Source organism: Coturnix japonica (assembly GCF_001577835.2).
Source record: "Coturnix japonica isolate 7356 chromosome 27 unlocalized genomic scaffold, Coturnix japonica 2.1 chr27random714, whole genome shotgun sequence".
In the NCBI taxonomy this organism is placed as follows: Eukaryota; Metazoa; Chordata; class Aves; order Galliformes; family Phasianidae; genus Coturnix; species Coturnix japonica.
In genome coordinates, this window is record NW_015439735.1 from 3,590 (window position 1) to 22,032 (window position 18,443).

Here is an 18,443-nt window from a genome sequence, read left to right on the forward strand (position 1 = left end):
TTTTTCATTTTTCCTTTCTTTTTCCCATGAGAGAATAGTTTATTTTTCCCATGCAACAGGAGAATGTGCAAGAGTTATGCACACCTTGCATAACTCTTCATCTTTAACTTCAGTATAAAAGCATTTCAACGTATTTTTATTTTGACAGTACTTTTTTTTTTTTTCTTGCAGATTTCCACTTTCATGCTCCAAGATACATTTCCCCTTGATTCTCCTTGTTCTGTTCATCAGTTATTGAGAACAAGTATCAAGTAATAAATAATAGGCTGAAATATTCATCATCATACTTCTCACATAAGCAGTGCTTTTTGTTTTGTGCTTATGTTAAAGCATGTTTATTATTGTAACAACTTTTATCACCTTTATCATTTTTTTTTACCCTTTCACCATTTCTCTTTTTTATAATCTTCCTTATTCCTCAAATCTGGGAACTATGAGATTAATTTCACTTAATTATCAATAAAATAAAAATAAATACCATCAGCACAGCTTTCTATACTTTACCTCCATTGCTAATGTTTCTGTTGTCAACAACTCTTTGAATGTAATTCACCTGAATTATTTTCAAGACCATCCCATGTGGTTCATGTTATACAGAGGGAACTCTACATAGAATTAATTGATTAAAATATGTACTTTATCTATAGGTTGATGAGGCTCCTATTATGAGTAAAGTTAATACACCTTAAAATGAAGAACACATGACATTTTCTCTGCCTGTGAGCAGACTGTTATCAAATCTCCCTGATGTTTTCTCCTGCATAAAACGTTCTATTACTTAGGGACACCATCCCATTTTTAATACAATAGGCAAAATATTTGGTCCAGTTAATGGATGTAATTGGATCTTCAGATCCCAAATGGAACTAATTTGAAGAGATTGCTTGTCATTTTCTGATAACCTCATTTTCTCTAAGTGAGTTTGTATTGGCTTTATGTGGCAAGGTTTTGAAAGTGGAGGACTCCAAGAATGGCCTCTGTGCAAAGAGACTAGGAGCTTCTCCCATGTTGGAAACAGCCAGTTCCGCCTGAATCCTAAATGGACGTGTTCCTGGGCAAATATGAGCCCATCAGTGATGCAGTCAGCATCTCTGTGGAAGTATACTTTATAAAGGGCAAAAACTCTGCAGTGTTGAGGCTGTGAGAAAGAAGAGAGAGAAAAATGTGAGAAAGACACCAAAGATAGTGAAGGAGGAGGGGAGGAGATGCTGCAGGTGCTGTGCCTCTGCAGCATGTGGAGGACCATGTCAAAGCAGATATTCTTGCTGCAGCCCATGGAGTAGTCCACTGGAGTGGGTGGATAGTGGATATACCTTGAAGGAGACTGTAGCCTGTGGATATCCCACACTGGAGCAATTCACGCAGGAGTAACTGTGGCACTATGGGTGACTCGAGCTGGGGCACTCAGCTCCTGAAGGACCAAAACCTGTGGAAAAGTCCTGTGCTGGAGCAGTTTGTGAAGGACAGCATCCCATAGCAGGGACTCCACAGTGGAGCTGAGAAGGAATGTGAGAAAGGAACAGCAGAGAGAATGTGTTATCAAATGGTGGCAAACCCCCATTCCCCATGCTAACTGCTAAGCTCAGTCAAGAGGTAAAAGAGTTGGAAACAAAGGTGTAAGGTTGAGCCTGGATAGAGGAGAGATGTGAGGAAAAGGTGTTTTTATTTTACTTTCTCACTGTTCTCTTTTTTGTTTACCTGGCAGTTAAATGAATCTCCCCAAACCAAATTTCTTTTGCCGGTAACTGATGACAGTAACTAAGAGATCTGCTGGTCATCATCTTGATACATGAACTTTTTCATCGTATTTTATACCACCTTGCTGAGGAGGAGTGAGAGACAACCTTGGTGGGCACTAGGCAGCCAGCCGATGATAGCCCCACCACTGTATTTAATAGAGAAGTAAACAACTGTCATTGTTATAAAAATTTTGTACACAAATATTTAATTATAAAACAGATTCACCTACACATACACATTTCTACATTCACCTATAAATTATCATGAAACATTTCTGCTGTTTTTTTCTTCTGTTGAAGATGCAGATAGGGGGATAGAGCCCTGAAGGAACAGCAGAACATTAAAATTAACAATTAAGAAATCATGGGAAAAAGACAATAATCCCACAAGGGAAATAATGTAGGCATACCTTTTTGCATTTCTGTTACAGCATACTTTTTTCTATCTAGCCAAATCTGACATTAGAAACACGTATCTAGTACACATATAGAAAGGAAGATTATCATCAGGTACACTGTGTTAATATGTTGGTATAAACATAGATGAATGAGTAGGTAAACACATAAGTGTATGTTTATAATCACATAGCACATTTGTAAAATAAATTAACCTCAGAATTAACTACAAGCACGTATGCAAGATTTAACAAGTGCCTTTAAGAAACCTGCTTTCTGTCATAGAAAGCAGAAAGAACAGCAGTTTTAGGCAATCTCTGCTATCTCACAGAATCACAGAATTGTAAGGGTTGGAAGGGACCTCTAGAGATCATCGAGTCCAACCGCCCTGCCGAAGCAGGTTCCCTACACCACGTCGCAGAGGTAGGCATCCAGTCGGGTCTTGAATATCTCCAGAGAAGGAGACTCCACCACCTCCCTGGGCAGCCTGTTCCAGTGTTCTGTCACCCTCTCCGTAAAGTTCTTCCACACATTTGTGTGGAACTTCCTATCAAATTCCCTCTCAGCCTTCTTTACTCAAGGCTAAACAGACCCAGTTCACTCAGTCTCTCCTCATAGGGGAGATGCTCCAGGCCCTTCACCATTTTTGTGGCCCTCCACTGGACTCTTTCCAAGAGATCCCTGTCTTTTTTGAACTGGGGAGCCCAGAACTGGACACAATATTCCAGATGAGGCCTTACCAGGGCAGAGTAGAGGGGGAGGATCACCTCCCTCGACCTGCTGGACACGCTCTTTTTAATGCATCCCAGAATGCCATGGGCCTTTTTGGCTACAAGGGCACACTGCTGCTCATGGTCAATCTGTCGTCCAGCAGGTCTTCCCCCAGCCTGTCCTTGTGCATGCAATTATTTCTACCCAGGTGCAAGACTCTCCACTTGCTTTTGTTAAACCTCATCTGGTTTCTTACTGCCCAGCTCTCCAGCCTGTCCAGGTCTGCTGAATGGCTAAGCACAGCCTTCAAGGCTGTCAGCCAATCCTCCATCTTCGTGTCATCAGCAAACTTGCTGAGGGTGGTCACTATCCCTCATCAAGGCTGTTGATGAAGATGTTGAACAAACCCGGACCCAGCACAGACCCCTGGGGGACGCCACTATTTACAGGCCTCCAGCCAGGCACCACACTGCCAACGACAACTCTCTGCACTCTGCCAGTCAGCCAATTCTCCACCCACATCACTGTCCACTCCTCTATCCCATACTTCCTTAGCTTTGTTATAAGGATGTCATGGGGGACAGTATCAAAAGCCTTAGTGAAATCAAGGTAGACTACATCTACTGCTCCCCCCTGTCCACCCAGCTACTGACATCTCACCTACTTATTTGTGTATGACAATGGACTGAGAATTTAAGTCCTTAAACACTGGCATCTAGTGCTATTTTAGACCTCTTGAGGTAGTCTGGAAGCTCTGCTCTGGAAAGCCACAGATCTTCTGCAGGACTTGTGTCATATCTCTTAACTCCAAGCAAGTGACTAAGATATCTTTGGCAGGTAAAATTGCATTCACTTTTTACAGATGCCTCAATGTTGCCATGAGTCCCCACAGTGCAATAACTATTATGTAATGTAGTGCCTATGTTCTGTTTACTGTTGTGTAATTCCAAAGTAGTGTAAGTGCAAGCCACAGAGACAGCATCATCCAGAAATATTTAATTCATTCCTAACTAGAACCATAGTGAGGGCCAAACGAATCACAGTTAGTGGCCAAGGACTATATTGTTAATAATGAGGAGATCTATCTACCCTAACTCAAGCAGAGACAGGTCCTTTCTCAGTATTAAAGACTAGCAATAGAAGATATGCAACTACATTTAAAAATTACATTAAAGCCGTTTATATGAAACATTCTATGAAGATGCCCTGATAATTCACACGAGGATGACTAACCTTAACATTTAGTGACATGGTTCAATTAAATTTGTCCAGAGGAGCTCATAAGCACTAAAGTTCAATGTCCTGATACAGTAATAGCTGGTGGAGCTCTGGGTGAGGAGAAATGTGGAGACTGGCAAAAAAATTGTGTAAAACAAAAGAAAATGACAGACACACATATATGCATATCTGTATATCCTGAGCATTGTACTCCTTTCCATATGTAGTATGTAGGATGTTGTGCTGTGTTCGTATCACAAGATACCTGAGACCTAGATCAGTAATATAACTGACAGCTGTTTGATCATGATCCTAATTGTATTTCCAGAAAGGGTCCTTGAAAAACCCTTCTATCTACTTTGGAAAATACCTCAAGTACCTCTATGTGTGTACACGTTATTGACTAGTCAAGATTCTTGTTATTCTCAGTGTTAATTTGCGAAGTTGATGTATTGTTACTGTTGGTGGCTGGGATTTTTTGTTTCACTTTTGTTTGGTTTTCATTATGAAAATCTAATTGCAACTAATATGTTTTTTTTTTTTTTAAATCCAGCCAGCTCTTGCTATAAACACAGATTTTCTGCTGCCAGCCTGTGCTTTATAAGCTAGCCTGAGTGAATGTTCAAATTGCTGCTACATCTGCTTCTCCTACAAAGTTCACAGCAACTTCTGTGGGATTACCAGCATGCCCTCAGATAACCAGACCTCCGTGACTGGATTCATTTTGGTTGGTTTTCCAGGTGAACCAGTGATCCAGATCCTGCTCTTTTTGATATTCTTCCTGGCTTATGTGCTGACAGTGACAGAAAATGCAATGATTGTTGTGCTTGTCAGGACAAATATCCAGCTTCACAAGCCAATGTATATTTTTCTGGGCAACCTTTCCTTTCTGGAGATCTGGTATGTCTCTGTCACAGTGCCCAAGATGCTTGTGAGCTTGGTGATTAAGAGCCAAGGCATCTCCTTCACAGGCTGCATGGTCCAGTTATTCTTCTTTCTGGCACTGGCCTGCACAGAGTGCACTCTCTTGGCTGTCATTGCCTATGATCGCTATGTGGCTGTCTGTATGCCCTTGCATTACCCAATAATCATGAACTGCACTCTTTGTGCTCATCTGTCTATTGGCTCCTGGGTGAGTGGCTTCCTGATTTCCACAGGGAAGGTTTACTTCATTTCACATCAGACCTACTGTGGGCCTAACATCATCAACCACTTCTTCTGTGATGTATCTCCCTTGCTGAAGCTAGCCTGCACCAACGCATCACTAGCTGAGCTTATGGATTTCTTACTAGCCCTACTCATCCTTCTGGTACCACTCACTGTGATTGTGGCCTCATATGTGTGCATCATCTCTGCTGTCTTGGGCATTCCCACATCCCAGGGCCGTTACAAGACCTTCTCTACCTGCGCATCTCATCTTTTAGTTGTTACAGTGTTCTACACAGCCTCCTTGTTCATCTATGCCAGGCCTCAGCCAATTGATTCCTTCAGCTCCAACAAGCTGGTTTCTGTGATATACACTGTCTTAACACCGCTCATCAACCCAATCATCTATTGTCTGAGGAATCAGGAATTCAAGATTGCTCTTAGGAAAACAATATGCTAGAGGGACATCTTCTCCTAGAAATTTCAAGTTGAGATTTGCAAGAATTTTCTTCATTCACTATAAAATTCCATCATAACTCTCATTCTATTGTGCAACAGTAATATGGAACAGGTTGTGGTAAATTTACTGACATTCACCTCTGAGATCTAAAAGATTTGGAAGATCCTGAAGAAAAAGCAGAGAGAAAACAGAGGAAAGCCCATCACCCTACATGAGGAAAGCAAGCAGCTAGGGGAACAGAGCCCAACAACTGGGTAAAACAGAAGGTAGCTCAGCTATGGGTCTCAGAATCTGCTCCCAGTGTCTTTGCTCCCTAGGCTTGTATGAGTGTTAGTCTCAGAGTTCTATATAGAGCTAAGGTCTCTAAGCTGATCGTAACATTTTCTCTACATTTCCCCTAAAGGCCTGCTATTTATAGAATCATAGAATCATTTATTATAATAGCTTTGAACTAGGGATGAGGTATTCAAATCTGGGCAACCTGTTCCTGTACCTTGCTACTCCCTGAATAAAGAATTTCTTCCCAATATCTAATATAAATATATCCTGTTTAAATTTAAAATCATTTCTCCTTCTCTCACTATCTGCTCATGTAAAATGTTGGTCTCCCTCATGCTAATAAGCTCCCTTTAAGTACTGGAAGGCTCCGATGAAGTCACCCCAAAGCCTTCTCCAGGACGAACAAGCCCAGCTACTTCAGCCTTTATTAGTAGGAGAGAAGCTCCAGCCCTGTTATCATCTTCATGAAGCTCTGGGGCACACCACTAGAGACTGGCCTCCAGCTGGATTCTGGGTCCCTGATAACAACCCTTTTAACTCTGACAGTTTAGACTGCTTTGTATTCACTTCACCGTTCACTTATGTAATCCATAGTTCAGGAATTTATCTATGAAGTTAGCAAGGGACACAATGTCAAAAACCTTGCTGAAGTCATGTCAGTGCTCATGTCATGGTTTTATGATCATCAGTATTCTATATCATCACATCATGTGGTGTACTGGGGACTAAAGTGTTAATGCCCCAGCTCCACACAGCAAAGAAAAAAAACTACGTTCCCCAGAAGACTGTTCGCTGTGATGATATCATCCCCACACAGGGGGAACGCATATAAGGTGGTGTTGGGTCATCTGACTCTCTCTTGCTTCCCTTCAGCTTTGCTCTTCACCGCTCTTCTGCTTTGCTGCTGCTTGTCCTGACTGCGCAATTACTGTAAGGCCTACAGCTTTCAGATACTCTCTCATTATACCTGATTATTGGCTTCAACTCTAATTATTTTGCATTCCTATACTATATCTAGTAAAATTAGTTTGTTTCTACTCAGATCATTGCCACTGGTTTTTTCCTAATTATTTTGGGGTCCCCTGTTTCCCTTCTCCGGAGGTGTTGGTTTTGTGAAATCCCTGGGCAATCCAATCCGTAAACCAGTAACATTCTTGGTGGAGGATGCAGGCATCGGTCTGTTTTCTAGCTTTTTAGAACAAATCCCTTTTAGCTTTTGGGGTGCTTTCTTAGGGAACTTTATCAGACCTTCAGGTTTCTGTGCTTGAAAACTTGACCTTGAAAGTCTAGGCAAACTGCTAATACTCTGGGATATTTGTAAACTTTGAGCTCTGCTATCTCGCTACTGAAGAAAAGGAAAAAAATGTTTTCTCTAGTAAAACTGCTTTTCAGTCAATTGAAAACATTGTTAGAAAAGCCTACCTGGTACCTACATACAAAGTGGCATACAACTCCAGCAGGAGCAGCTAATTTTACACAATTTATGGTTTTTAAGCATGCTCCCTGTCTTTCTTTTGAATCCTTTATGCAATTTCTGAATTGTCATGGTTTAATAATTTTGTAATTTTGCTATCAGTATTCCACATCATATCATCATATAAAGCATGAATAATTTTACTGAATCTGCAACTTACAGAAGAAGACTACATCTCCCAGAGAACAACACGAGCAGAGAGATGGGTCACGGGACCTGGACACTATATTAACTCTGTCGCAGGCTAGACTGAGGTCTTTCGAGTTCTGGTGTTCAGGGGAGTGTGTGGGAGCCTTCACCATTTCGCCTAGATTCACAGTAGGCCTCTCAGTTTCGGGACTCATTCTCTCTCCTATTTTGCTTGTTTCGTTAGCTCAATTTTCAATTATATTGTATTATATTGTGTTATCCTGTATTTCGATATAGTATTTAGTAAATAAGTGTGCCTCCTTAGATCATTGCCGCTGTTTTCTTTCCCTAATTAACTTTTTTTCCTTTCGGCCTAGGGCCCCTGTGGGGCCCATGGCCCCTGTCATGGACGCAGGTGGATTTTTCGTTTAAACCGTGACATGAATGCACATTTGATTTCACTGTTGATCTCCCCGAATGCCTTTTTCATTATTTTACTAATCCCACTCAGTATCTGGACCTATAATATTTGGAGGAAGTCTTCCCCAGAACCAGAGAATACTGAGTGGCAGGGAGTGTGGAGAGGCTTGGGAGAGACTTTAGAGAGATGGACATCCTCGGTGTCATGGAACTTTACTCCTGAACACCTGAAAGACCCTGAGAGCTTAAACAGATATTTGAGACAAGAATGTTGTGGCTCAGGCAGATCTGAGGAGGCACAAATGATTTGGGGCCTGGCTAATGCTTATCAGGCCTTATTCAATACTATCCCAGAGAGGGAAAAAGTTTTTGAAATTGAGAGAGAGTGTCTCAAAGCTGAAAGGGAGAGTCTCAGGGAGACAATACAAAATGAGTGAGAGATTCTCCAAGCCGAGAAGGAGGATCTCCTGGATGAGCGAGAGAGTCTCCTAGTCAAGAGAAAAGACCTCCAATCTGAGCGAGACACACTCCAGTCTGAGAGAGACACCCTCCAAAATGAGAGGGACTCCCTGCAATCCAAACTTGACAACCTCCAATTTCAACAAGATGCCCTCCAGTCTGAGTGAGATGCCCTCCAGTCCGAGAGGGACATCCTCAAGTCTGAATGGGATGTACTCCAAACTGAGCAAGATGCCTTCCAGCATGACAAATTCAGTCTCCAAAATGAAATAAACAGAATACAGTCTCATCAAGCCATGCTCAAATCTGAACTAAATATCCTCATAACTGAACGAGACAGACTCCAAGCCAAGCTGGAGAGTGAGAGCATTGGAACCAACCAACCAGAATGAATATCAGTTGCCCCTGTAAGAGGACGGAAAATGAAATGAATTTCAACTCAGCTAGAACAGAGGAGAGAGGAGGAGGGTGAAGCAGAAGAAGCAGTCAGTGTAAGAGAAGGGGACAAAAGAGGTCCAGAGGAGTGGCTTCAAGATCCAGGGCAAGCACCCCCGAGTCCAAGTGAAGGGCCCTCAGTAAGACCACGGTCACCAACACCAAGGAGGGCAAGGAGTCCTGAAAGAGCTGGAGGTGAGCAAGACATTGTTACTATTGTTAATTGATCTCTGAAAATGAATGAAATCAGATGCCTAAGAGAAGACTTTCCATGGCACCCGAATGAGCCTATTGTCACCTGGTTACTTTGATGTTGGGACAATGGTACCAATAGTGTGTGGCTAGATAGCAGAGAAGCTCACCAACTCAGTGGCATTGCTAGGGACTCAGCCATTGACAGGGGTATTAGTACATGCCAGAATGGGTCCTTCACCCTCTGGAAGCGGATGTTGTTAGCTGTAAAAGAAAGATACCCTTTAAAGATGATCTGATGCCTGAGAAAAAGAAATGGACTGATATGGAAGAAAGTATCTGTTATTTGAGAGAATATGCCATGGTGGAAATGTTATACAGCCCTGACTTCATTCCTCATGCACCAGACCAAGAGCATGATCCTGAAAGAGTCAGGTGTACACCAAATATGTGGCGTATTTTCACAAAGACTGCACCAGAAAGGTATGCCAGTACATTTGCAGCAATGTATGGCAGAGGGGAAAGAAGACCCGTTATAAATGACCTGTTTAATAGGCTTCAGGACTTTGAGTTACATTTAAACCCTCTACAAGCATATGTTTCAGCCATCACAAAGGTAGACAAAAAGCTAGACAGAATGGAGAGCAAACAGAAGATACAATAGATGAACTGTCCATGCTTAATGCTGATGGTGGCACCAGATACATCTGAAGAGGATCAGAATTCCCAGAACTGCCTATTGGAAGAGCTGGTTTCCTCCCGACCTGCATCATCCAACATCTCAGCTATCAAAAGAAGACGTCCTCCTGCTCAGGCAAGTGACAACAGTAAGACTCCATCGTGTCCTGCCTTGTGACGCTGCCTCCATGACCACGGGGAGGATATGGAGAAGTGGCACAATCAACCCACTCCTGCACTTCAAGCACTAGCAAAAGAGTTACAGAACCAATCAACCACCAAGGTGAAGTTTTCCAAAAGGGTGATTGCTCCAGTTGCTGCAAATAACCAAGGTAACAAATAGAGGGGCCCTGCCCTCAGTCAGGAGGGGGAAAGGGACAATAGAGTGTATTGGACTGTGTGGATTAGGTGGCCTGGCACATCACAACCACAAAAATGTAAGGCCCTAGTAGCCACTGGTGTACAGTGCACCCTAATGCCCTCAAGTCACCAAGGGACAAAACCAATTTATATTCATGGAGAGACTGGGGGTTCCCAAGAGATGACTGTGTTGGAGGCGGAAATAAGCCTCACTGGTAAAGACTGGCAAAAACATCCTATTGTGTCTGGTCCAGGGGCTCCCTGTATACTTGGTATTGATTACCTCAGAATGGCGTATTTTAAGGATATCAAGGGGTGTCGATGGGCCTTTGGAGTAGCTGCTGTAGACACAGAAGGTGTTAAGCAGCTGTCTGTTTGGCCTGGCCTGTCAGAGAACTTGTCTGCTGGGGGGCTGCTACGAGTAAAGGAGCAGCAGGTACCGACTGCCACAAAAATTGGTGCACAGGTGGTAGTACCGCACCAACAGGGATTCCTTGCTCCCCATTCATGATTTGATTCACAAGCTGGAGAACCAGGGAGTGATCAGCAAAACTCATTCACCTTTTACCAGCCCCATATGGCCAGTGCGTAAAGCCAGTGGAGAATGGCGGCTGACAGTGGACTACCATGGCCTGAATGAGGTCACACCCCCATTGAGCGCTGCTGTGCCGGACATGTTGGAACTCCAGTACGAGCTGGAGTCAAAAGCAGCCAAATGGTATGCCACCATTGACATTGCCAATGCCTTCTTCTCTATTCCTTTGGCTGCAGAATGCAAGCCACAGTTTGCCTTCACCTGGAGGGGCATTCAGTATACTTGGAACCGTTTGCCCCAGGGGTGGAAACACAGCCCAACCACTTGCCATGGGTTGGTCCAAACTGTATTGGAACAAGGTGGTGCTCCTGAACACCTGCAGTACATTGATGACACAGTTGTGTGGGGAGATACAGCAGAAGAAGTTTTCACAAAAGGAGAGCAAATAATCCAAATTCTTCTACAAGCCGGTTTCACTATTAAGCAAAGCAAAGTAAAAGGGCCTTTCCAGGAAATTCAGTTCCTAGGTATAAAGTGGCAGGATGGACGTCATCACATCCCAACAGATGTGATCAACAAAATCACTGCCATGTCTCCGCCAACTAGCAAGAGACACAATCTTTTCTGGGTGTAGTGCGCTTTTGGAGGATGCACGTTCCAAACTACAGCCTCATTGTAAGCCCCCTTTATCAGGTGACGAGGAAAAAGAATGATTTTGCATGGGGCCCTGAGCAGCAGCACGCTTTTGAACAGATAAAACAAGAGATAACCCATGCCGTGGCCCTGGGGCCAGTACGGACTGGACAGGGTGTAAAGAACATCCTCTACACTGTTGCTGGAGAGAAAGGTCCCACTTGGAGTTTGTGGCAAAGAGCCTCAGGAGAGACCCGAGGCTGACCCCTGGGATTTTGGAGTCGAGCGTATAAGGGGTCTGAAGAGTGCTACACTCCAACTGAGAAGAAGATCTTAGCCACGTATGAGGGGGTTCGGGCTGCTTCCAAAGTAGTGCACTGAAACGGGCAGTCTTCTGGCACCTCGTCTGCCAGTGCTGAACTGGATGTTCAAAGGGAGTGCTTCCTCCACCAGGCATGCTACCAATGCCACCTGGAGCCATGGGTGATTACGCTGATTACACAGCGAGCCGAATGGGAAAACCTCAATGACGGGTCCAGGAAAATCCTAGAGGCGTAATCATGGACTGGCCATGAAGATAAAAGTTTGGAACATCACCCAAGCAGAAGAGGCTATCAGCGTGCTAAAAGAGCGCCCACACATTACAACGAAATTACCAGAAATAAATGAAGAAATATTGCCCTATTCACTGACGGATCAGTGTCGCGAGTGTAGGGAAGCATCTGGCAAATGGAAAGCTTGCTGTTGTGGAGCCCCCACACGACAGGTTTGCAGAGGCCACTGAAGGCGTAAGGAGAATCAAGTTCAGTTTGCAGAGCGGTAATAAGCTGTCCAGCTGGCCTTGTATGTTGCTGAAACGGAAGAGGTGGCAATGCTGTATCGTTTAGTACTGACTCATGGAATGGTGGCAAATGGCCATTATGGGGTGGTTACAGAGCGTGGGAACAAAAGAACTGGCAAAGAGGGGAAATCTGTTGGCGCCGACTGAACTATGAAGGACATTGCTGCCCGAACAAAAGAATATGGTTTGTAAAGGGCGTGTCACGTGGATGCAACATGTGCCAAAATGTCAGGCTACTGAAGAACAACAAAACAACCACAGGTTAGATAAAGCTGCCAGAATTGAGAGGTGTCTCAAATCGACTTGGGACTGAGCAGATAAAGGCGAAAATTATTTCTAGCTCGATGAAGCTCATTGAGACCTCAGGTCATCAAGGAAGAGACGCCGACGATATAGTGGGCCAGGAGACTGAGGGGTGGATTAACCATGACGCTATTGCGCCAGATTATTCATGATTGTGAAACATGTGCCATAAATTTAAACAGCCAAAGGATGAAAACTCTCTGGGAGGAAGGGAGATGGCAAAAAGTATAAATATGGCGCGAGGCGTGGCAGGTTGAATTATGATCACCTTGCACGATTCTCGCGAGTGGTAAGTTTATTGTACGTCACCATTGCTAGAGGCAACCACATGGGTTGGCCTTGAAGACCATACGCAGTACGCCATGCTAACTCGTGCTGCGAAAACACCATATGTAGGTTCTTGAGAAACAAGCTCCTATGGCAACATGGCCACCCCAGAAAGAATTTGAATCTGAATAATGGGACACATTCAAAAAATTCGGTCTTATAAATTACTTGGGCCAAAGTCATGGCATTGGGTGAATTTTATCATACTCCCTTACGCATGCACAGACGTTCTGGTCCAAAACTGAACAATATAATGTGGGTTGTTGAAAACTATGTTGAAAAGCAATGGGGTCGTGAACATTTAAAGCACTGGAGGAAGGAATCTGGCAGAAGCCACTTGGTTGGTCAAATACGAGAGATCTGTCATTCGTGATTGTCCTAGTTCAATCTAGCCCGTACAACTATAGAAGGAGATAAACACCATCAGAACATCATAGTTAAAGTATGGATACTTCTATGAATGTGCCAGCTCCACAGGAAGAAGAATACATACCCAGCAGAACAACAGGAGGTAAATGATAAGTCACGGGCACCGGACGGCTATATAATCCCATTCCCAGGCTGTGGGAGTGCCCTCCTCTTCTGCTCGAACTTTCTCGGAGGAGAGAAGTGCGCGAAGCGTCGCAAGGCCCGTGTCGCCATAGGAGTTCTGGAGTAGGCCTCTCGCGATTTTCTGGAGCTCGTCTCTCTCTCTGTTTTATTGGGATTTGGTTAGCCCGTCAAATATATTATATTGTTGTTATCTTGTATTTCGATATTTCATTATTTAGTGTAAAATAAAGGTTTTTCCTCCTTACGATTGCCACTGTTTTTAGGCCATATCCCCTTTTTCACCCGTCCTTTCTGGACCCCGGGGGGGGGGGGCGTGTCCATGGGTGGCCTTCCCCTTCACGGGCATAGGTAAATCTACAGTAATCCGTGGACAGTTAGTATTCATAGCTTGATTGAGCCTCATTGAGACCGTCGTAGGCAGTCAAGGGAAGGAGACGGCGACATATAGAGTGGGCCAGAGGACCGAGGAGGTGGGACTTAGACCATGGGCAGCGCGTATGCGCAGATTTATTTCATGGACTGTGAAAATTGAGCAATACAATGGGTTGTTGAAAACTATGTTGAAAGCAATGGGTGGTGGAACATTTAAGCACTGGAAAAGCATCTGGCAGAAGCCACTTGGTTTGTCAATACTAGAGGATCTGTCAATTGTGATGGTCCTAGTCAATCTAGTCCCATACACACTATAGAAGGAGATAAGGTCCCTGTTGTACATGTAAAGAACATGTTGGGAAAAGCTGTTTGGGTCCTTCCAGCCTCTGGAAAGGGCAAACCTATCCGTGAAACTGTCTTTGCCCAGGGACCTGGGTGCACTTAGTGGGTAATGCAGAAGGATGGGGATGTTCAATGTGTACCACAAGGGAAATTGATGCTGGGGGAGTGCCGTCAGTAATTCTATGTATCTATGTATATATTTGCATGTGTAGTGTATTTTAGTTATTATAGTTATACATTTAGTTATATTACATTTAATTGTACTATTTAGTTATCATAGTTTTATATACGTGTATATATATATCATGCTCCGGTTCTATGGAATAGCGGCGTCCCGAGTGCTCAACTCTCAGAGGAGAACTACATATCCCAGAGGATGTTGCGAACAGAGATAAGTCATGGGAGGAGGACATATATAATCTAGCTCCCAGGGTGGAGTTTTCTCTCTCTCGGACTCTCGGGGAGTGAGAAGCGTTCCAGTCGCGTCACCTAGAGTTCACAGTAGGCCTCTCGGTTTTTCGGGGACTCTCTCTCTCTCTGTTTTGTTCGATTTATTAGCCTCAATCATATTGTATTATATTGTGTTGTATTCTGATATCATATTTAGTAAAATAAATTTTCCTCCTTAGATTGCTGCTGCTGTTCTTTTTCCCATTCCTCTTTCCCTTCTTTTCTGGGCCAGGTGCTCTATGGGGCAGCTGCCCCCTGTCACGGGCATAGGTAAATCTAGGTAACACGTGACACGTGTTTTCCGAGGTCTTTTTGAAAACAGTGCAGTTCAGAGGTGGTTTTTTTCTTGGTGGTGGTATTCTCTCATTCCTGTTTTTTGTTGTCATTGTTATAATTACCTTATAGTACCTCGAGTGGCTTTCACAGAATTAACAGCCTAAAAAAAAAGGATGTAGGAGAAAAGCAACAACCCCTAAAAACCCAACAACAGCAACTTGAGGCAAGGCAAGATTTGCCTTCGAGCAGTATGTGTTACAGTTGTTGTGTTACTGGATCCCACGAAACGGGTCAGTCCCCGTGTGTGCTTGTTTTCTTACATAAGTTTCACTTTTCTTGCTGCTTCTTAGCATACCTGCAAATGTTTGTGTACTGTGCCAAATCGTTTCTTTCATCAGTAGTGTTTGGACAAGTATTTGTGAGGAGTCATGGCTTCTTTCTATTCATTAAAAACCTTACGCTTAAAACACATCAGAAGCTCCTTGTGTGGGCTGTAGCTTCTCTGCTCCTCCTCTCCTGTGAGTTTCATGCTCCAGCAGGGACTGTGCAGGGATTTAAGAATTGCAATCACTTCCATCAAACCAGATGATGCTGTGGTGGTTTCAAGGAAAAAAGGACAAATATCCCGCAAGTTTTATGAGATTGACGCCCATAAATATTGATTATTGAAAATATTTTATTAAATACATGGACAAACAAAAAGAAGGATTGTTACTTCCATACATTAAATCTGTGCACATCTATGTGGTCTGAGACAACTGCTCAGCCAAAACAACAGCTTGGACAGTCGTGGCTTTGGCAGTATTTTGGAGAGAAAATTTCTAATGAGTGGGATAAAAAGGTGGTATTAGGGGGAGAAAATATCTTATTAGTGGGATGTAAAGTGGAATTTTGGTGAGAAAATGCCTAATATTGGAAATACGGAGTGATATTTTGGTGAGAAAATGTCTAATTTTAGGGCTGAGAAGCAGTGTAGTGGGGAGAAAATATTTAATCTTTGAAAAAAAAAGTCGTATGTTGACTAGAGAATGTGCTATTTTGGGGATAAAAAGCAGTGTTCTGCTCTGATCTCACAACCCCTTTGGATCTCACAACTCTCCTGCTTTCAGCCAATAAGAACTGTTGAGCAGGAGCAGCTCGCATGTGGGGCAGGGCTTGGTGTGGTGCAGGGCTTAGCGTGGATAAGTGCAGTGAGGTTGGTGTGGGAGCCACGGGTCCCCGTGTACCCACGTGTCATTATTGTTCCCATATGGTTCCCTGTTCCCTTTGGTTCCCTGTGGAGCTCTATGGCTCCCTGCGGTTCTGTGGCTCTATTGGGCTCTATGACTCTGTGATGTTCTGTGGATCTCTATGGGTCCTGTGGGTTCCTGTCCCTGACAGATGGTGGGAATGGACCGCCCCCATGGCCCCAACCCCAAAGCAGTGGGGATTATGGGACAGAGTTTATAGGGCAGAGGTGGTTCTATGTGCTGTGCTGTCCTGCAGCCCGGAGCAGAGGCCAGGAATGGAGGTGCCTGCTGAGCATGTGCAAGGATGTCCCAGTGGGAAGGGCAGCAGGGCACTGGGTTTGCTGTGCTCCTCTGAGGGACAGAGCTGTCAGAGGAGTGCTGCAGCTTTGTCATCAATTTATAAGCAATACGCCAATGAGTCAACGATATTCCAATCAGAAAATTTTATTAATTGTAGCGGGTAAAACAAAAAGGCAATTCAGCGCTGGACGACAGGGGAATCATCGTTCCTCCAACTGCCGCGCGTTCCTGTGTTCCTTGCAACTTCTTTGTATTGTCAGTCCCGGGTGTGCTGGTATCCGACAGTGGTCCGGCCGTGTCGTTAGGCCAGTGTGGTCATTAGTTGATTGGTCCCTTCCTTGAGACTTGCCGGAGAACCTGCAGAATCCCACCCCTGCAAATTCGCGAGGGCGGGGACCGCTCGTGAGGCACAATCATTTTGTTGGCGGGCGAACACAACTCCCCCCTGGTCTTAATTGAGCAAACCCGACTTTATCACAGGTCCCCCCTTTTCTTATAATTGACGTATGGACCATTGTGTGTTTTGGTACACCCGGTTTTAAGTTCCTTGTTGACTCCATTACCCTAAGAGCGATCCCCTTCTGGTTCCCCATTAATGGTTCATCTTTTTCTTCTCTAACGCACCCATTGTGAGGGTGGGGCCTTTGCTGCCACGGACTAGAATCCGAATTCTTAACGATAAGTTTACTTAGTTTATGAAAGACATACAAAAGTGTCGATACATGTCAGCGCCCACAAATATTATTTTTATACACATACCCACGGTCCAATTATGTTGGTCTGGGATTAATAAGGTGGTGAAAACCAAGGGGGAACTATGATTACACTGAGATTTGTTTATAGCCAAGAATACTTGACCATCTCACATGAAATGATGGAAGGAGAGCCGCCTGGGTGTCACTTAATTTGTTAACTTAACTCTGTACCTTCTTGGATGCGCCATCCTCATTTAATGAGACTTCAATGCCATATTTATTTTAAAGTGATAATAACGCGTCTTTAGAAGATAGGACTGCTTTCCGCCCAGCAGAGAACAGGTTACTTATTTGTTTTAGAGGCGTGTATAATTCGAAACTTACGCTAGTGTGTCGTTTCCTGATCCTGAGTCTTTGGATCCATTCGTTAACATGGAGCCAAACCACCTCACACTACCCTCTTATCCTCGTCTGTCTCGCCCATGAACTCAAGAGAGGGCCGTTGCCTTCGAGACATGGGGGGGTTGTATCCAATTCTGAAGTCTCCGCAAGCAAGAGTTAATCTTCAAGGGAGCAGTATGCTTAGCTCGCCGCGCACTTCCTAAGTACGCCCAAAAGTGGTCTTGAAGGGCTCACCACAGAATTACTACGTCCGATAGCTTCCTAGATCCCCCAGATTTTAGAGAAGTGCGGCAGAGTATACGCTGACTTCGTATGTGGTTATTATCCCGAGATCCACCGTAGAGCACATCCCCTCACCATGTATAAAATGCTCTAGTGCCCACTTGATTGATGTATAGCGACCACTCTCTTGTTTTTTAAATTTCCTTCCTAGAGTAAATCCGTTTCTGGCAATGGGTAGCCACTCTCTCAAAGTATCGGTCAGATAATGGCAATTGTACATCAAGTTCCAAGCTGACACGTGTCTGTGCTAAAAGATTTTTATTAACAATAGCAATGGTCGTAAAGGTATCCCACTCTGGTCAGCACTCTATATAATCATTGCAACCCAACAACCCACACAACACCCTAAAGCCTCATATTTTTATGTCCCCATTGGGGGGCGAGGTCTTTTCGTGACAAGTTTTTACTCTCAAATCAACCCGCTGGAACTACGTGACTCTCGCATTCGTGATTTCGTACGGCCTTACACACGAACTAACAGTGTCCCTTCTTTTTCGGCAGTTCCCCCTGATGGCCGTATTAGTCAGTCAAAGTACTACAATAGGGACTTACCATGCAAAGGCTAGCCAGTGCATGGTTTTCTCTCCAGGTCTTTATCAGAACCCAATCTCCAGGCTTTATTCGATGGAGGGTAATGTCCAGAGGGGTCTTGAGTCAAAATTGGTCCCTATTTCCCAACATCGCTGTTTAAACCATTCATTAATTCCGTGATAATAAGCTTGAATTGTTCTTGATCTAAGCACCCGTGGTGGGATCTTTAGGGGTCCTGCATCATAGTGGGCATTCGTATCAACATTTTCGAAGGGAA

The 18,443-nt window shown here is 44.0% G+C and overlaps 1 protein-coding gene across 1 annotated transcript; it reads left to right on the forward strand.

The window, feature by feature from the left end:
* The first annotated feature begins 4,749 nt into the window (after nucleotides 1-4,749).
* On the forward strand, nucleotides 4,750-5,670 carry LOC107306911 (olfactory receptor 6B1-like). The gene has a single exon (XM_032441620.1). The coding sequence runs from the start codon at nucleotides 4,750-4,752 to the stop codon at nucleotides 5,668-5,670; it is 921 nt and encodes a 306-aa protein (XP_032297511.1).
* Nucleotides 5,671-18,443: the final 12,773 nt, after the last annotated feature.

Bases quoted from the DNA above. Each gene is read 5' to 3' on its own strand.
- LOC107306911 (XM_032441620.1), top strand. From the start codon at position 4,750: ATGCCCTCAGATAACCAGACCTCCGTGACTGGATTCATTTTGGTTGGT.